This window comes from Petaurus breviceps, unplaced genomic scaffold (assembly GCF_028583685.1).
Source record: "Petaurus breviceps papuanus isolate PSGF00001 unplaced genomic scaffold, PetGlider_PUasm1.0 90925, whole genome shotgun sequence".
NCBI lineage: Eukaryota > Metazoa > Chordata > Mammalia > Diprotodontia > Petauridae > Petaurus > Petaurus breviceps.
This window is the reverse complement of record NW_027187380.1, coordinates 8,693,988-8,715,226: the sequence shown is the minus strand read 5'-3', so window position 1 is coordinate 8,715,226 and position 21,239 is coordinate 8,693,988. Positions and strand designations below refer to the sequence as shown.

General features: G+C 35.0%; 1 protein-coding gene across 3 annotated transcripts in view; it reads left to right on the top strand.

The window, feature by feature from the left end:
* LOC138152451 (probable E3 ubiquitin-protein ligase MARCHF10) overlaps positions 1 to 21,239 on the top strand; it is a 96,776-nt gene that overhangs the window by 27,306 nt on the left and 48,231 nt on the right. For all 3 annotated transcript variants that reach the window (XR_011166107.1, XM_069076237.1, XM_069076234.1), the window contains one exon: positions 2,755 to 2,853. Coding sequence is in view for 2 of the 3 variants with exons in the window: in XM_069076237.1 (XP_068932338.1) it covers positions 2,755 to 2,853 (99 nt within the window). In the remaining variant the exon portion in view is untranslated. The remainder of the gene's footprint in view (positions 1 to 2,754; positions 2,854 to 21,239) is intronic.

Genomic DNA, 21,239 nt, shown 5'->3' with positions numbered 1-21,239 from the left:
TCTAACCTGTGTGGCTACATGTGCTGAATTTTAAGTCCTAGGATTTTGTGTTAATTTTTGGCCATGTCTATTTCTTTGGGGAAGCTGGGTGGCACAGCAGATAAAGTGCTGTCCTTGGGTTCAAGAAAACTCATCTTTCTGAGTTCAGATCTGACCTTGGACACTATGTGACCCTGGACAAGTCACTTACCCCTGTTTACCTCAGTGTCCTAATCTGTTAAGCTGGAGAAGGAAATGGCAAATCACTCCCAGTATCTGTCAAGAAAAGCCCAAATGGGGTCATGAAGAGTTAGACACAACTGAAATGCACTGAGCAACAATACAAGGTTCTCCTAGTGGTCCAGAATTCCATTATGAGGCTGCTTCTGCTAACAGGGAATGAAAATGCAAGAAAGTTATGACTTACAGTTTTGAGAGTTGCTTAAGGACCACAGAAGTTAAGAGATTTGTCTATGGCCATATAGCCAGTAAGTATCAGAAGGAAGATTGGAAACTTGGAAGCAAAGGCTTCAAAGGCTCAAAGCATTTTGCCACACGGTTTCTCCTAAGAATGGCATCTTAACCTTCTTAAATAAATTCTGCTAGGTTTTATAAACTGTCAGATTTAATGGAGAAGGCTTTTTTTTAGTGGTTTCTGTATTTTCTTTTCTGGGGGGTGGATTTCTGTATTTTAAAATAAGGTTTTTTCACTATCACAGCAGATAATCTGTTTCTGATATAATACTATGAGGAATATTTTAACAGTGGATTTCTTAATAACAAAGAAAGGTCATGTTTTATTAATAATATTTTGTACTTGGGGATTGATTTTGTTTATGATACAAAATGACCTCGATCTCATAAGAAATGTGTGGGTCTTACTCAGACATTAATAAAGGAAGCTGTTATTTAGATACATAATTAACAAAGTGATAAACAGTTCATATTTATTAGAATAATAACTTCATCAAAACAAGGAATTCTTCCAATCTAGCTCTGTGAGCCAAAAGAGAAAAGAGTTAAGGAGAGAGAGGTTTGAAATGGGTTCTGTTGTATTGGATGACCATATTAAAAGAAGATTTGGGGATATATAAGCCCCAAGGCAATATCACATCATGAGTGGAGCAACATCATCATTCAACTGAAATTTTCCCCTCTTAAGTTACCAGTTATGTCTCAGTTGCCAAGATTTGATGGTCTTTTCTCAGGCCTCTTACTTCTAAATTCTGCGTTGCCTTTCACAATGTCAGGCATCCTCTGTTCCTAGATTTTCTCTTCTCTTAAGGCTTTTTGTGAAACTATTCCCTCCTGGTCCTCCTCCTACCTGTATGATCATATCTTCTCTGTGGACTTTTGCTGACTCATCATCTATATCATGCCCCCTAACTGTGGCTGTGTCTCAAGGCTCTATCCTAGGCCTTCTTTTCTTTTCTCTTTACCTTCTCCCTGTTGCTGGTCTCATCAGCTCCTACGGGCTTAATTATCATCTCTTTGCTGATGATTCACAGATTGATATATTCAAGCCCAGTTTCTCCCCTTACCTTTAGTCCTATATCACCAGTTACTTATTGGACATTTCAAACTAAAAGTCCCAGAAACATATCACGCTCAACATATTCAAAACAGAGCTCATCATCTCCCTTCCCCCCAAAATAATTCTCTTCCAAATTTTCCTCTCCACCCAAAAAAAATTCCTCTTCCAAACTTTCCTGTTTCCATTGAAGGCACCATCATTCTTTCAATCTCCAGGTTCACATTCTCAGTGTGATCCTTGACTCCTTGCTCTTCCTCAGATATCAAATTATTTGCCAAATCTTACTGTTTCAACATTCACAGTATCTCTAATGATCTGGGCCCTTCTCTCATACACTGCCACCTCTGTTCTGGCTTTCATTACCCTGCCTAGCCTATTATAACCCTTCTTAGTTGGCCTCCTTGCCTCAAGTCATTCCTTACTCTCCATCTACTGTGCAGTTGCCAAAGTGATTGAGCTTAGATCCAACCATGTTTTTCTCCTACTCAGTTAACTCCAGTGGCTTTCTATTACCTCTAGGATAAAACGTAAACTCTTTTTAGCTTTTAAAGCCCTCCACAACCTGAACCCCTCTTAGTTCTCCATCCTCATTATATATTATTCCCCTTTCCACATCCTATAATCTAGCCAAACTGTCTTCTCTGTTCCTCACATGTGGCACTACATCTCCTGTTTGTATGCTTTTGCAAAGGATGTCCCCCATGGCTGTGATGTACTCCTCCCTTACCTTCTTCAGAAAAATTCCTCTCTTCCTTCCAGATGCCCCTCAAGCACCACCTTCTGCATGAAGCCTTTCCTGATCACGCCAAGTACTAGGGTCCTTCCTCCAACTACCTTGTATTTATTCTTTGTATATTTATTTGTCATATATGTGTTCTTGCTTTTTCCTTCAGTAGAATATCAACAAATTGTGAACAGGTACTGTTTCATTCTTTGTATCCCCAGTGAACATACCACATGTTACTTGTTTGATTGAGAACTGGCCTTGAAGTTGATGTGTACTGGGTTTCGTTGATACGTACTGACTGTGTGATCCTTGGCAAGTTACTTAATTTCTAAATACCCCAGGGCTATATGTTGCAGAGAATATACCAATTTACACTTGTAAAGTAATCCCTTGCTGGAAAATCACAGGTCTGATTAAAAAAAAAGAAACATCAGTTTTCTAAGGTGCAGTATACTGAGGGTAAACTCTGGAACAAAATAAAAACCTAAGACATAGTAACTTTTTTATTCTTTAGGCTTGCCTGAGAAGACAGGAGAAGAAACGAGATCAATTTTGTAGGCAAGAGTCAAGTTTTGAGAGACCCCGACCTTCAAGTATATCATCTTCCAGACAGGTACTTAGAGGTTTTTGGTTTTGTTTTTAATTTTTGTCTTTTTTTAAAAAGGAGATTGTCTTGTTGTTTTATGTGCATATGAATCCAGAAAATTCTAATATCCTTTGTGAATAGTAGATATTGGAAAATCCTAAAATGTGGTACAGTGCCTAGAGCAGTGGATAAGGAATTCAGGCCTCAATTTCATTCTTGGCTCTTATACCAACTAGCTATATCAGCATCCCCTGTCCATTTCCTCATCTATAAAATAATGACTTGAATAAAACATACTCAAAAGACCTTCCAACTTGAAAAATATATGATTCTCAAAGTTGGAGGTACTCTATCTCATTAGTTCATTGAAATTACTAGATTTTGGGGTGGCCAGGTAGCACAGTGAGTAAGAGCACCGGTCCCAGAGTCAGGATGACCTGGGATCGAATCCAGGTTCAGACACTTAGCACCCATCCAGAAACACTTGGCTGTGTAACCTTGAGCAAGTTACTTAACCCCAATTGCTTAAAAAAATTACTAGGTTTTTATTCATTATAATTTTATATAATGAAAACATATAAATTGGAACAAGAATTTATCTCTTAATAGCTATATCATTATTTAGTTCTAGATTGAATCTACCCACTCTTAGTTTACTTATATTTACAACCTTGTCTGAGAAGAATTTCATCTATGTAATTACCCATTCGACACCTATTTATTCAACAGTATACTGACTATGGAGACTATGAAGTATAACTGGACATGCTCTTTTCCCTTACGGACCTCTGTTACTTGTCTATTGGTGGAGATAAGGACATACAAATAACTCTTATAGAAATACAGAATATGCAAGTGCTGTAACAAAAAGTGCTATGGTAATTCAAAGTATTGGTCTAGTATGTCCAATTGGTGGTGGCAATCAGGGAAAGCCTTAGGAATGAGATAGCATATAGGTTGGATACCAAAGGAAAGGTAAGAATTGAATAGAGAGAAATAGGGGCAGAGAATTTCAAGAAGAATAAAATGTACAAAAAAGGAGAAAGGGACCAGACATATTTAGGAATGGTGAGTATTCTGTTTGTGTATTTGAATGGAAGTATTGGAAGATAAGACTAGTAAGGAGGTAGGTTGGAGCCAAATCATCAAGCACCTGTGGTTGTAGGCCAGGGAATTTGTATTCTGTATGATAGGGGAGTCACTGATGGTTTTAAAGTCACGGGGAGGTACAAAGTATGATTAGATTGTGCTTAGATTATTCTTGCACAAGTAAGTAGAATGGATTGGAACAATGAGAGACCAAAGGTCAGGAAACCATTTAGGAGTTGATTATAGTTTCAGGTTAGAGGTAATGGGGACATGAATCATAGTAATATAGAAAATGTGATGAATGAAAAAATTACAGCAGCAGAAATGGCAAGTTGATTAGATAGGGACAAAAAAGAGTCATCAAAGATAATGCTGAGGTTTTAAAGTGTACAATTAGAAGAATAATGGCAACATTAACACAAATTAGGAAGTTATGAGGAAGAATAGTTTTGAAGAAGAGTTTGTCTTTAGACACACTATATTTGAGGCATTACCACAGTATACAGGTAGAGATACCCAGGAGACATTTGGAAATTCATGTCTAGAATTTGGAAGAAAAGTCAAAGCTTTATCAATAGATTGAGAGTAATCCACATAGAGATAATTGTTGAAGCTGTGAACAGATAGCTTTGCAAATGGAGAGAGTATATAAGAAGGAAAGAAAAGAGGACCTGGAACAGAACCCTGGGTTAATCAACATGTAGGGGGCAGGAAAAAGAAGAGAAGCCATTAAATGAATGTTATGAATGTAGAGGATGAGAAAGAGTAGTGAGAAAAATGAAAGTAGTAGTTTAAAGAGGTAGGAAGGGAAGCCAAGAAAATGTAGTTTCATAAAAACTAAAGATGAATAAGGCCCTCTTGGAACTAGGGAGATGGTCTACAGTGTCAGATATTTCAGATAAGTTGAGGAGGAGGATGTCTTAGAAAAAGCCAATCAGTTTGGTGATTAGGTGGTCTTTGGTTATCTTTGAGGATGCCACTACAGTAGAGAAGTGAGTGGAAGCCAGATTGTAAAGGGGTAAGAACTACAGAGGTGGTGAGAAAAGCAGATGAAGAAAGTGAAGACAGCTCTTCCAAAAAGTTTTATGGTGAAGGGAAGAAGAGATATGGGATAGTAACTTGAGATAATCACAGAACCTAGGGAAGGATTTTTAGGATAGGGGTGTTCTGAGCATACATTAACCAAGTTCAGCACCAAATATTAATATACTAAAGATATTTTCTCTGTCTCTACATCTGAGTCCATCTTTAGCTCCATCACTTTGATTTCGTTTTCCTTTTAAAAGCCATTATATATAGTTTTGTTTCTTCTGCCTTAATTTTGCAATACTTCAATAAGTATTTGCTTGTATTTTTTGTTTGTAATTTTATATTGTCATACTACTATTCCATGACCTTCCTATATTTTCTACTTAAAGGATATGTAATTTTATTAGTATGGTTTCAGACCACAGCTTCTCTGATTTATCAGCTGTTTTTCAAGAGTTGCTGTGGCCAAAAAAATCAATCATCTTGAGGCCAACCTAGTGATGAGCCTTTCCAAGTTTAGCTGGGCCAGTCTTTGGACCAGATATACAGATCTATTATGGAGCCTGTATTCAGAGCATTTTCAGAACCCTGCAGAGCAGGCATTATGTTGGCATGGCCTTCAAGCATCCAGGGTTACATTTTCCAAACACTAGATATAGTTTATTTCCAGTATTATTTTTGTTTTTGCTACTATGTATAAACAACCATGAATATTTTTATATATACATAGTTTCTTTTTACATTTTCATAAGGTCTTTTAGGATAAAGCCCTCATGGTAGAATTGCTAAATTAAAGGGTACAGCAACTTTTGTGAATCTTGTGTGTGTGTGTGTACATATGTGTGTACATATATATGTGTATATATAGATATATATTTCTATATATAGAGAGCCATGTTTCATTCCAAAAAGCTTGCACCATTCTGTGATACAAATGTGCTAGAACACCTGCTTTCCCATACCTCTGCCAATGGTGAATTTTTTTTTTTTAATATCTTGGCCAGTTTATCTGATATAAGTTCTATGATTATTAGGGAATTTGAGTATCATTTTGTGTGATTATTAATTATTTGTAATCCCCTTTAGAAAATCATCTATTCCAGGGGTGGGGAACCTACAGCCTTAAGGTCACAGATGGCCTTCTGAATCCTTAAGTGTAGCCTTTTGACTGAATCCAGTTCTGTAAAATTTAGATTCAGTCAAAAGGCCGCATCTAAGGATTTAGAAGGCCACATGGACTGCAGGTTCCCCAGCCCTTATCTATTCATTCCCATTGACCATTGCTCTCATGTATCACATAAGCATCTTTATTCTAGATGCTGGACCTTTGTTTTATATATTTGTTGCAAATATTTTATTCCTAATCTGTTTCTTTTCCTTTCATTTTAGAGATAATTGGTTTTTATCTTGTAGAAATTTATCTTTATATTCTCAAAAATGATGATTTGTCTGTGGTGATTTGTTTTATTTGATAAAAAATATTCTTGCTCTCCATAATTGAGACAGATATGTTATTCCTTTTTTCCATTAAAATTTATTTTAAAATATATTACATCCCTAAATCCAGTTAGAATTTATTGTATGGTATGAGGCATAAAATAATAATAATAGTTGTTATTATTCTTTTGTCATACAACTATCCAGTCTTCCCAATAGCTTTTTATTGAATGGTGATTACATTCCTCAGTATTTTTTAGATGTGGGTTTGTCAGTAATTAATCTCTTGCATATATTGGGTTCTTTTTGGGTTCTCTATCAGGTTTCTTTTTACATTTTAAAGTTTTTTTTTTTTTTACCAAACACCAAATAAAGTATGCAGATCTGTTTACAAAGTAGAATAAAGACTATATGTGAAACCATGAATCTGTTATATTTAACTTGCTTTACTTTTTAAATATATATGTATATAAATTCTGTATGTAAATTTCAAAGTTGTCCTGCTTGTCTCTGTTTCCTTCTTTTATTTTCTTTGCTTTAAAAAAATGATTCAGTGGTCCATTTTTGTTTTTTTTTTAAACAACATTGCAAGTTCGATTCTTTGCTTCATTTCCCCCTCCTCCTAAGTTGAAAAATAAAAATTTAAAAACAAATTTATAACAAATATACTAAATCAAAACAAATTTCAATGGTGGCCAATGGGATAGATACCCCATTCTTCACCTCTTTTATGCTAATTTTTTCTGAGCACCAAACAACTTTTTATAATTATTCTTTTGCCAATTTTCTTTTTTATAGTTTTTCTTGATATTCTTGTCTTATCTGTTTTCTCAGTTGACTTTATTTAACTTTATGATGTGGCCTTTTTGGTACGTTGATTGTTATCATGTTAAATCTGTGAATTAGTTTTAGTAGTCAATAAACATTTGTTGTTGTCATTTTGTTGTTTCAGTAGTGTCTGACTCAGTGTGACCCCATTTGGAGTTTTCTTGGCAAAGGTGCTAGAATAATTTGCCATTTCCTTCTCTAGTTCATTTTACAGATTAGGAAACTGAGGCAAACAGACTTAAATGATTTGCCCAGGTTCACACAGCTAATAAGTGTCTGAGGTTGAATTTCAAGCTCAGGTCTTCCTGACTCCAGGGCTGGTGATCTAACCTCTGTGACATCTAGCTATCCCTAAACATTTATTAAGCACCTATTATGTAGGTAGGTCCCCAGACACTGTGCTGGAGACCAAATACAAAATGAGGGGGGGAGGGAGGGACGAAGAAAGGAAGGAAGGAAGGAAGGAAGGAAGGAAGGAAGGAAGGAAGGAAGGGAGGGAGGGAGGGAGGGAGGGAGGGAGGGAGGGAGAGAGGGAGGGAGGGAGTTCCTGACCTCAAGGAGCTTACAATCTAATGGGGGAAGACCATACACAAAGAAAAGTTGAAAAGGGGAAAAATGAGAAGGAGAGAGGAAATAGGTGGAGGAAGATGAGGATGGAGAAGCCAAAGAAGTTTGGTGGGAAATAAGATATCTGAGATGTTAGTACTGTTCGCCCTTCTTTAAATGGAAGATTTTAGGCTCCACCTACCAGTCAGAGGTCAGAAAGTATTAGTTGATATATGAGTAACAAGGCTGAATGGGTCTGGCAAGAATATGAGGATTCACAATGATGAATTTAATGGGGGCATGTGGAGAAGCCAAATAAATCCAGAATGAGCTTGGGGAAAAATATTTAAATTTTTACTGTATTTGCTTAACCTAATCATTTAATCTTTTCATTTGTTTTTCTTTATTTCTGTTAAAATAATTTTGAAATGGTCTTTACATAGGAATCTCATGTCTTGATAATATAATTTCCAAATATGTGGTAAATTTTATTATTATTGTAGAGGGAAACCTTTTTATCAGTTTCTCTTGATTCTTGTTAGTTTACAGATTTCTATGGGCTTATTGTCATGGATTACAGATATGTATTTTTATTTAAAAATACAGAATGTATTTTTAAGTACCTCCCTCCCTGTTGTTTTAAAGATGAAAAAATTAGACATAGAGATGTCGAGTGACTTGCTCAAGATCATGCCAGTACTAAATGAACTCAAGTCCTCCAACTTGAAATTGAGCACAATTTCTGCTGTACTTTGTTTTTGTTTGTTTCTTATTATAAACTTAACTACAAATAAAACAGTTTGCAGTTAATATGAGGAATAAAATCTTACATAAATGGGTTTGTTTTATGTCTAGGTACTTTACTAAAGTAGTTTATTACCTCATTAAATTACTATGATTTGTGATTGTGATTATGATTATTTTTGGTTTATTGCCTTTGGTTTTCTAGATATATATTCATGTTATTTATGTAGGAGTTCTTAACCTTGTTTTGTTCCTGGCCCACCGTTTGACAGTTTGATGAAGCCTATGAATCCTCTCTTTGAATTGGGTTATTTAAAATTCATAAAATAAAAGTCATAGGATTACAAAGGAAACCAATTATATTGAAATACAATGATCAAAATTTTAAAACAATTTCACTGACTATAGGTTAAGAACCCCAGTGCTACCAGAGATGTATTAACAATTTTCATGGCCTATTGCTAACTTGTACTCTTTATCTGTACAATGAGAGGTTTGGATTAGGTGACCTTCTAGCTCCTATGCCAAATAGAAATGACCAGGTGGACAGCCTTCTTTTATACCTGTTGTACCTGTTGTTATTGGGACTGTTTCTAATGTTGTTGTTTTTCATACATATACATGCACACACATATAAAATCAACTTGTGGCTTTGAATATGTATTTTTAAATTACATTAAGGAAATGTTCTATCCATGTTTATTAATGTTGACATAAAAGAATTCTCTATTTTACTAAAGGGTTTCTATGCATCTAATGATATGGTCATATATTCTGTATTTTCCTTTCATTGATATAATTTATTCTACTGATTATTTTCCTAGTATTAAATTATATCAGTTATATATCCTACATAGTTATGATGAATCTTTTTATGTATTGTTACATTCTTATTTTGAGTATTTTTTCTTTTTTCCCACTTAATAGTATTTTCTTTTTTCCAATTACATATAACGATAGTTTTCAAAATTCATTTAAATAAGATTTTGAGTTCCAATTTTTTTCTCCTCTCTCTCCTTCCCCCTCCCTAAGACAGCAAGCCATCTGTTATAGGTTACACATGTACAATCATGTTAAACATGTTTCCACATTAGTCATGTTGTAAAAAAAAGATTCAGAAAAAAAGGGGAAAACCACAAGAAAGGAAAAAAACAAAAAAACAATAAAAGTGAAAATTGTATGTTTTGATCTACATGCAAACTCCATACTTCTTTCTTTGGATATGCATTTTCCATTTTTAGTCTTTTGGAATTGTCTTAGATCATTGTATTGCTGAGAAGAGTTAAGTCTATTATACTTGATCATCACAGAATGTTGCTGTTAATGTGTACAGTGTTCTGGTTCTACTCACTTCACTCAGCATCAGTTCATCTAAGTCTTTCCAGGTTTCTGCCTGCTCATCATTTCTTATATTACAATAGTATTCTATCACATTATGGTGCCACAGCTTGTTCAGCCATTCCCCAGTTGATGGACATCCCTTCGATTTCCAATTCTTGCCTGCCACAAAAAGAGCTGCTATAAATATTTTTGTATGTGTGGGTTCTTTTCAATTTTTTTTATGATTGCTTTGGGATATAAATCTAGTGGTGGTATTGCTGGATCTAAGCGTATTCACAGTTTTATAGTCCTTTGAGCATAGTTCCAAACTGTTCTCCAAAATGGTTGGATCAGTTTACAACTCCACTAACAACACATTGGTGTTCCAATTTTCCCACACCTTCTCCAACAGTTATCATTTTCCTTTTCTATAATATTAGCTAATCAAATAGGTGTGATGTGGTACCTCAGAGTTATTTTGGCTTTCATTTCTCTAATCAATAGTGATTTAGAGCATTTTTTATATGACTACAGATAGCTTTAATTTCTTCATCTTAAAAACTGCCTGTTCATATCCTGTGACCATTTATCAATTGGGGTATGACTGTATTCTTATAAATTTTACTCTATTGTCTATATATTTGAGAAATGAGGCCTTTATCAGAAACACTGGCTATAAAAATTATTCTTTAATTTTCTCCTTTCCTTCTAATCTTGGTTGCATTTGTTTTGTTTATGAAAACCTTTTAAACTTAATATAATCAAAATTAGCCATTTGCATTTCATAAGATTCTATCTCTTGTTTGGCCATAAATTCATTTTTCCATAGACCTGACAGGTAAACTATTCCTTGTTCTCCTAATTTGCTTTATGTCTAAATCATATACACCTTTTGACCTTATCTTGCTATGCTGTGTGATGTTAGTCTATTGTCTAGTTTCTGCCATACTGTCTTCCAGTTTTCCCAGCAGTTGTTGTCAAATAGTGAGTTCTTATCCTAGAAACTGGAGTCTTTGGGTTTATCAAATAGTAGATAACTACTGTGTCTTGTGTATCTAACCTATTCTACTGATCCACTACTTTATTTCTTAGCCAGTACCAAATAGTTTTGATGATTGCCACTTTATACTATAGTTTTAGATCTGGTATGACTAGGCCACCTTCCTTTGCTTTTTTTTTCACCAATTCCCTGGATATTCTAGACTTTTTGTTCTTCCAGTTGAATTTTGTTATTATTATTTTCTAGCTCTGTAAAATAGTTTTTGGTAGTTTGATTGGTATGGCACTGAATAAGTAAATTAATTTAGGTAGAATTGTCATTTTTATTATGTTAGCTTCAGCCTGCCCATGAGTGATTGATATTCTCCCAGTTATTTAGATCTGACTTTATTTGTATGAAAAGTGTTTTTGTAATTGTCTTCATGTAATTCCTGGGTTTGTCTTGGCAAGTAGATTCCCAAATATCTTATGTTGTCTATAGTTATTTTAAATGGAATTTCTCTTTCTATCTCTTGCTGCTGGGCTTTTGGGGTAATATATATAAATGCTAATGATTTATTTTATATCCTGAAACTTTTCTAAAGTTGCTAATTATTTCATGTAGTTTTTTAATTGATTCTCTAGAATTCTCTAAGTATACCATCATATCATCTAGAAAGAGTGATAGTTTTTTTCTCATTGCCTCTTCTGATTCCTTCTATTTCGTTTTATTCTCTTATTACTAAAACGAACATTTCTGGTACTATATTAAATAATAGTGGTGATAATGGGCATCCTTGCTTTGCCTCTGATCTTATTGGGAAACTTCTAGCTCATCCCCATTACATATAATGCTTGCTGATATTTAGATAGATACTACTTATCATTTTAAGGATAACTCCATTTATTCCTGTGGCTTCTAGTGTTTTTAATAGGAATGGGTGCTATATTTTGTCAAAAGCTTTTTTTTGCTTCTATTGAGATAAACATATGATTTCTATTAATTTTGTTATTTATATCGTCTATTTTGCTGATAGTTTTCCTAATATTAAACCAGTTCTACATTCCTGGTATAAATCTCACCTGGTCATAGTATACTATCCTCATGATAAATTGCTGTAATCTCTTTGCTAAAACTTTATTTAAAAATTTTGCATCAATATTTATTAAGGAAATTGGTCTATAATTTTCTTTTTCTGTTTTGGCTCTTCCATATTTGTGTCATAAAAGGAATTTGAAAGGACTCCTTCTTTGCCTATTTTTATATAGTGTTGGAAGTTGTTCTTTAAATGTTTGGTAAAATTCACTTGTAAATCCATCTGACCCTGGAGATTTTTTCTTAGGAAGTTCATTGATGGCTTGTTCAATTTATTTTTCTAAAATGGAGTTATTTAAGTATTTTCTCTTCTGTTAATTTGGGCAATTTATATTTTCATAAATACTCATCCATTTCACTTAGATTGTCAGATTTGTTGGCATACAGTTGGACAAAATAGCCCCTAATTATTGCTTTACTTTCCTAATCTTTTTTTTTTTTTTTTAAGCAATCGGGGTTAAGTAACTTGCACAAGGTTACACGGCCAGGTGTTTCTGGGTGGGTGCTAAGTGTCTGAGCCCGGGATTCGATCCCCAGGTCATCCTGACACTGGAGCCAGTGCTCTTACTCGCTGTGCTACCTGGCCGCCCCTTACTTTCCTAATCTTCAGCATCATTTTTGATACTGGTAATTTGGTTTTCTTCTTTTTTTTTAATCAAATTAACCAAAGGCTTATCTACTTTCATAAAACCAACTCTTAGTTTTATTTATTAGTTCAATAGTTTTCTTACTTCCAATTTTGTTAATCTCTCTCTTGATTTTCAGAATTTTTAATTTGGTTTTTAATTGGGATTTTTAATTTGTTCTTTTTCTAGCTTTTTAGTTGCCATGCCCAATTTATTGATGTGCACTTTATCTATTTTATTCATGTAAGCATTTAGATTTGTGAAATTTCTCCTAAGAACTGCTTTGACTGCATACTACAAAATTTGGTATGTTATCTCATTATTGTTTTTCTCTTTAATGAAATTATTGATTGTTTCTATGATTTGTTGTTTGACCCATTCATCCTTTAGGATTAGATTATTTAGTTTCCAATTAATTTTTAATCTATATTCCCATGATCTTTTGTTTTATGTTATTTTTATTGCATCATTATATGAAAAGGATGCATTTCATATTTTTGCCTTTCTGCATTTGACTGTGAGGTTTTTTTATGCCCTAATACACGGTCAGTTTTTTGTGTAAGTGCCATGTACTGCTGAGAAAAAGGTATATTTCTTTATATCCCCATTCAGTTTTCTCCAGAGGTCTATCATAGCTAACTTTTCTAAAATTATATCCACGTCCTTAATTTTATTGTTTATTTTGTAGCTAGATTTATCTAGTTCTGAGAGGGGGAGATTGAGGTCCCCCACTTGTATAGTTTTGATTTCTGTTTCCTCCTGTAAGTCACTTAACTTCTCGAAGAATTTGGATGCTATACCACTTGGTGCATACATGTTACATATTGATATTACTTCATTTTCTGTGGTACCTTTTAGCAAGATGCAGTTTCCTTCCTTATCTCTATTAATTAAATCTATTTTTTCTCTTGCTTTGTCTGAGATCAGGATAACTACCCCTGTTTTATTTTTTTACTTCAGCTGAAGCATAATATATTCTGCTCCAGCCTTTTACCTTTACTCTGTTTATATCCCCCTGTTTCAAATGTGTTTCTTGTAAACAACGTATTGTAGGATTCTGGATTTTGATCCACTCTGCTATCCTCTTCCACTTTATGGGAGAGTACATCCAATTCACATTGTGAATATGTTACATGAATTTGTTATGATTACTGGGTATTTCCTCCTTCCTGGTTTTCCCCGTTTTTATACTTTTCTCTTTTCTTTCACCCTGTCCCTCCCTGCTAGTGTTTTGCTTCTGACCACTGCCTCCCTCAGTCTGCCTCCCTTCTGTCAACGCCATCCCTTTTTCCCCTTTCCCCTCTTACTTCCATATAGGGTAAGATACATTTCTGTATCTAACTGAGTGTATATGTTATTTATATATTATTCCCTCTTTGAGCTAAATCCAATGAGAGTAAGGTTCAAATAATGCTCACCCCTCCCTTCTTTCCCTCTACTGTGATAGGTCTTTTGCACCTCTTCATTTGATGTAATTTGCCCTAATCTGCCTCTCCCTTTCCTCTTCCCCCAATACAATCCTGTTTTCACCCCTTTATTTTTTTTTATTTCATCACATCATTGTCCCTCTATCTATACCCATGCCCTCTGTCCACATATACTCCTTCTAACTGGCCTAATAGAGATACAGTTCTCAAGAGTTACAAGTATCATCTTCCTTTGTAAGCATATAAATAGTTTAACTTTATTGAATAACATCATTTGGGTTTTTTTTTACTGTTTACCTTTTTTTGCTTTTCGAGTCTTGTATTTGAAGGCTGAAATTTCTGTTCAGCTCTAGTTTTTTTCCATCAGGAATGATTGAAAGTCCCCAATTTCATTGAATTTCCATCTTTTTTACTTAAAAATTATGCTCAGTTTTGCTGGGTAGTTGATTTTTAGCTGTAATGCAAGCTCCTTTGCCTTTCAGAGTATCATATCCCAAGTCCTCTGATCCTTTCATGTTGAAGCTGCTAAATCCTGTGGAATCTTGACTATGATTTCTTGATATTTGAATTGTTTCTTTCTGGCTGCTTGCAGTATTTTCTCCTTGACCTGATAATTCTGGAATTTGCCTAAAATATTCCTTGGAATTTTCATTTTGAGATCTCTTTCAAGAGGTGATGAGTGTATTCTTTCAATTACTATTTTACCCTCTGTTTCTAGGACAGCAGGGCAGTTTTCCTTGATAATTTCTTGAAAGATGTTGTCCAGGCTCTTTTGTTTATCATGACTTTCAGGTCATAATTCTTAAATTATCTCTCCTGGATCTATTTTCAAGGTCAGTTGTTTTTCCAGTGAGGTATTTTGCATTTTTAAAAAATATTTTTTCATGCTTTTGATTATATTTGACTGATTCTTGATGTCTCATAGAGTCATTAGCTTCCACTTGCCCAATTATAATGTTTAAGGAATTATTTTTCTTCATTTAGTTTTTGTACTTCCTTTTTCATTTGGCCAATTGTACTTTTTAAGGAGTTGTTTTCTTCAGTGGATTGTTTTTTCGCATTTAGTCAATTGTATTTTGGTGGGAATAGTTTTCTTCAGTCAGTTTTTGTCCTTCCTTTTCCAAGCTGTTGACTTTCTCTTGCATCTCTCATTTCTTTTTCCCAATTTTTCTTATACCTCTCTTATTTGATTTTTAAAATCCTTTTTGAGCTCTTTCAAGAAGACTTTTTGGTCTTGAGACCAATTCATCTTCCCCTTTGAGGCTTCACATGTAGGCATTTTGACATTGTTGTCTTCTTGTGACTTTTGTTTTGATCTTTCCTGTGGCCATAACAGCTTTCTGTGGTCAGGTCTCTTTTCTGTTTGTTTCCTCAATATTTTGGCCTCTTTTATGACTTTTAAAGTTGAGCTCTGCTTCTGGGCCACAGGAGTCACTGTCCTAAGCTTCTTGAACTAGGAGGCCAGGGGTCTGGTCACTGGATTTCTGTGCAGGGGCCTGAGGTTCTGGTGGCTAGCCCACTGCACTAGAGTGGTCCAGACTACTCATGCCTAATGTGACAGGGGTTCCCAGGCTGGCATTTTGCCTTGCATGCTGGGGTTGGAGGCCTAACAACTGGCTTGCTGTGCCACTACCTTTCTGAACCAGAAGCAAGGGGCCTCTCTTGTTGATCTCTGCTGTGGCTAAGAGCTTCATGCTAGCTTGCCCAGACACCTTCTGTGTTGGGCTGTACTCTTTTTTACCCAAGTGAGACAGACCTTTCCTGAAGTCCTTCTAAGTTATCTTAAGCTAGAAAATTGTTTTAGTCTGTCTTTTTGTAGGTTCTGTTGCTTCAGAATCCATTTAGATATGGCAAGGATGGGGAACCTGTGGACTCAAGGCCACATGTGGCCCTCTAGGTCCTCAGGTGTGGCCCTTTGAATTCAAACTTCATAGAAAAAATCCCCTTAATAAAAGAATTTGTTGTGTAAAACTTGGACTCAATCAAAAGGCTGCATCCAAGGAACTAGAAGGTCTCAAGGCTGGAGGTTCCCTCCTGGTTTAGAATCTTCATTTAACATTGTTTCCAAGAGAAAATGGGGAGAGTTCAGGCAACCTCCTGGCTTTTCTCTGCCATCTTGACTCTGCCTCACTGTATTTAAAAAAAAATTTTTTTTGGTCTTTATTAATTTGTTTACTTTTAGTTTACAAGATTCATTACCACAATTCCTTGAGTTTCAAATTTTCTCTACCTCTCCCCTCCCCCACCACGGCGGCATATAATCAAGTATAGTATCTGCAAATACTTTCACATTAGGCATTAGTCAGGTTGTAAAGAAGGATTGTAACATATGGAATGAAGAATGGGAAAGAGGAAACAAAACCAAACAAGAAAACGAAAAAGGGCAGGTAGTTTGCTTCAATCTGGGTTCACTCTCAGTTCTTTCTCTGAATGTAAACATCTCTCTCCATCATGAGTCTTTTGGGTTTGACTTATGACTCTGGATTGCTGAGAAGAGTCCACTTTATCAGTTGGTTGTCACACATACGTTGTGTCTGTAATTGTGTACAAATTCCTCCTGGCTCTACTCTTCTCACTCAGCATCAGTATATATAAGCCTCTCCAGGTAAATATGAAGTCTGTCTGCTCCTTGTTTCTTTTTTTCACAATAGTATTCCATAACATGCATATACCACAACTTGTTCAGCCATTCCCCAATTGATGGGCACCCCCTTAATTTCCAATTCTTTGCAACCACAAAAAGAGCTGCTATAAATATTTTTGTACATATAGGTTATAGGTCTTTTCCTCACTTCTATGATCTCTTTGGGATACAACCCTAGAAGTGGTATTGCTGGGTCCAAGGGTATGAAATTATTTATAGCGCTTTGGGCATAATTCCAGATTTCTTTCCAGAATGGTTGTATCAGATCACAACTACACCAGCAATGCATTAGTGTTCCAATTTGTCCACATCCTCTCCAGCATTTGTCATTTTCCTGTTTTGTCATCTCACCCAATCTGACTGGTGAGATGTGGGACCTCAGAGTTGTTTTGATTTGCATTTCTCTAATCAATAGTGATTTAGAGCATTTTTTCATATGCTTATAAATATCTTTAATTTCTTCCTTTGTAAAATGCCTGTTCATATCCATTGACCATTTATCAATTGGGGAATGACTTCTATTCTTATAGATTTGACTCAATTCCCTGTATATTTTAGAAATGAGTCCTTTATCAGTGACATAGGTTGTAAAAATTCTTTCCCAATTTGCTACTTCCCCCTTAATCCTGGTTACATTGGCTTTGTTTATACAGAAGCTTTTCAATTTAATGTAATCAAAATTATCCATATTGCATTTTATAATGGCCTATAATTCTTGTTTGGTCATAAAGTCTTCCCCTCTCCACAAATCTGACAGGTAAACTATTCCTTGCTTTCTCAGATTGCTTAGAGTATCAGCCTTTATACCTAGATCATGCACCCATTTAGACTTGATTTTTGTATAAAGTGTTAGATAATGGCCTATTCCCAGTTTCTGCCATACTATATTCCAGTTTTCACAGCAGTTTTTGTCAAATAGTGAATTCTTATCCCCAAAACTGGGGTCTTTGGGTTTATCAAACAGTAGATGACTATAGTCATTGACTGCTGAGTCTCGTGTATCCAGTCTATTCCATTGATCCACTACTCTATTCCTCAGTCAGTACCAAGTAGTTTTGAGGACTGCTGCTTTATAATACAGATTAAAATCTGGTATAGCTAGTCCACCATCCCTAGCACTTCTTTTCATTAATTCCCTTGATATTCTGGACCTTTTGTTCTTCCAAATGAATTTTGCTACTATTTTTTCTAGCTCTATAAAGTAGTATTTTGGCAAACTGATTGGTATGGCACTAAATATATAATTTAATTTAGGTAAAATTGTCATTTTTATTATATTAGCTTGACCCAGCCACAAGGAATTGATGTTTTTCCAATTAGTTAAATCCGACTTTATTTGTGTGAAAAGTGTTATCTAGTTGTGTTCATATAGGTCTTGGGTTTGTTTTGGCAGGCAGATGCCCAAGTATTTTATAATGTCTGCAGTAACTTTAAATGGGTTTTCTCTTTCTCTTTCTTGCTGTTGAATTTCATTAGGAATACACAGGAATGCCAAGGATTTATGTGGGTTTATTTTATATCCTGCCACTTTGCCAAATTTATTTATTGTCTCAAGTAGTTTTTTACTTGGTCCTCTAGGATTCTCTAAGTATATCATTTGCAAAGAGTGATAGCTTGGTCTCTTCTTTGCCTAATTTGATTCCTTTGATTTCTTTTTCTCCTCTAATTGCTACTGCCAACATTTCTAGTATCAGATTGAATAAGGGGGTGATAGTGGACATCCTTGTTTCACCCCTGATCTTATTGGAAATGCTTCTAGCTTCTCCCCATTACATATAATACTTGCTAATGGCTTTAAATAGATGCTACCTCTTATTTTAAGGAAGGCTCCCTTTATTTCTATTCTTTCTAGTGTTTTTAATAGGAATGGATGTTGTATTTTGTCAAAAGTCTTTTCTGCATCTATTGAGATAACCATGTGGTTTTTGCTAGTTTTATTGTTGATATGATCAATTATACTGATGGGTTTCCTAATATTAAACCATCCTTGCATTCCTGGAATAAATCCTACCTGATCAAAGTGTATTATTCTTGTGATAAGTTGCTATAGTCTTTTTGCTAATATTTTATTTAAAATTTTTGCATCTATATTCATGAGGGAGATTGGTCTATAATTTCTTTCTCTGTTTTATCTCTTCCTGATTTAGGTATCAGTACTATATATGTGTCATAAAAAGAATTTGGTAGGACTCCTTCTTCACTAATTTTCCTGAATAGTTTGTAGAGTATTGGAATCAATTGTTCTTTAAATGTTTAATAGAATTCACTAGTAAATCTTGTCTGGCCCAGGAGATTATTTCCTAGGGAGTTCAATGATGACTTGTTCAATTTCTTTTTCTGAGATGGGGTTATTTAAGTAATTTACTTCCTCTTCAGTTAATTTGGGCAACCTATATTTTTGTAAATATTCATCCATTTCACTAAGATTGTCAAATTTATGTGAATACTACTGGGCAAAATAATTCCTGATTATTGTTTTGATTTCCTCTTCATTGGAGATAGATTCACCCTTTTCATTTTTGATACTCATAATTTGTTTTTCTTCTTTCTTTTTTTATCATATTGACTAAGGGTCTATCAATTTTATTGTTTTTTTTTTCATAAAACCAGCTCTTAGTTTTATTTATTAATTCAATAGTTTTCTTAATTTCAATTTTATTAATCTCTCCTTTGATTTTCAGTATTTCTAATTTAGTATTTAATAGGGAATTTTCAATTTGTTTATTTTTTCTAGCTTTTTCAATTACATGCCCAATTCATTGACCTCTCTTTTCTCTAATTTTTTCATGTATGCACTCAGGGATATAAAACCTCCCCTAAGAACTGCCTTTGCTGCATCCCACAAATTTTGGTATGATGTCTCGTTATTGTCATTCTCTTGAATGAAGTTACTGATTGTTTCTATGATGTCTTGTTTGACCCACTCATTCTTTTTTTTTTTTAATTTTTAATGCTTTATTAACTTCTGATTTACATCATTCGTTTCTGCCAGATTTTGAGTTACAAATTTTCTCCCCGTTTTTCCCCTGCCCGCCTCCCCAAAAAGCAGTCCCACAGGATATCCCCTCCTCCAATCTGCTCTCTCTCCTATTTTCTCCCATAACCCTTTCGAATTTTTCAGTGGATCTCTATGCCTCAGTGCCTGTATATCTTATTTCCCAATTACATGTAAGATGGTATTAATAATAGTATATATATATATATATGTATATATATATATATATATTTGAATATTTTATTTTAAAACTTTCAATTCCAGATTCATTCCCTTCCTTCCTTGTCACCCACCCTTACTGGGAAGATAAGCAGTTCAGTATAGGTTGTACATGTGTGGCTAATGCAAAACAATAACATAGTAGATATATAGTAAAGGACTGAGTATATTTCCCTCCCTCCTATCCCACCTCCACTTGTTCTATTCTCTACTTTGATCCCGTCCCTTTTCAAAAGTGGGTGCTTCCAACTTCCTTCCCCTCCAGCCTGCCCTCCCTTCCATCATTCCCCCTCTCATCCCCTTCCCCCCGTGCTCTCCTAGATGGGGAGATACCCTATTTAGTGTGTATTTCACTCCCTCCTCAAGCCAGATTCAATTGGAATAAGGTTGACCCATTCCCATTTGCCTTACTATTCTTCCCCTCCATTGTAACCATTTTCCCTTGCCTCTTCTGTATGAGATAGTTTACCCCAATCTGTCTCTCCCCATCTCCTCTCATTATATTCCTCTCACCTCTTAATTTCACCTTTTAAGTATCATCCCCTCCTGTTAAATTGGTTCTGTGCCCTCTATCTATGTATGCCTGTGCACATATATACACATCCACATATTCATATGCCCATATACTCTCATATATAGACATATATATATGTCTAATCCCTTCAACTACTGAGAAAAGTTTCATAAGTTACAATTATTGTTTTTCCATGTAGGAATGATAATAGTTCAACTTTGATAAGTTCCTTATGATTTCTTTTCCCTGTTTACCTTCTCATGCTTCTCTTGCTTCTTGTATCTGAATGTCAAATTTTCTATTCAACTCTGGTTTTTTCAGCAAGAATGCTTGAAAGTCCTCTATTCCACCGAATGACCATATTTTCCCCTGAAACATGATATTCAGTTTTGCTGCGTAGGTGACTATTGGTTTTAATACCAGCTCCTTGGACCTCCAGAATGTCATATTCCAAGCCCTTCGATCCCTCAGTGTAGAAGCTGCCAGATCCTGGGTTATCCTGACTGTGTTTCCACAATATTCAAATTGTTTCTTCCTGGCTGCTTGTAATATTCTCTCCTTAATCTGGGAATTCTGGAACCTGGCTATAACATTCGTAGGAGTTTTCTTTTTGGGATCTTTTTCAGGAGATGATTGGTGGATTCTTTCAACCTCTATTTTGCCCTCTGGTACTAAAACATCAGGGCGGTTTTCTTTGAGAACTTCCTGGAGGATGATTTCTAGGTTATTACTTTGATCATGGCTTTCAGGTAGTCCAAATAATTTTTAAATGATCTCTCCTGGGTCTAATTTCCAGGCCAGTGGTTTTTCCCATGAGATATTTCACTTTGCCTTCTATTCTTTCGTTTGGATCTGTTTAATAGCATCTTGATTTCTCATAAAGTCATTAACTTCCATTTGCTCCAGTCTAATTCTGAAGGA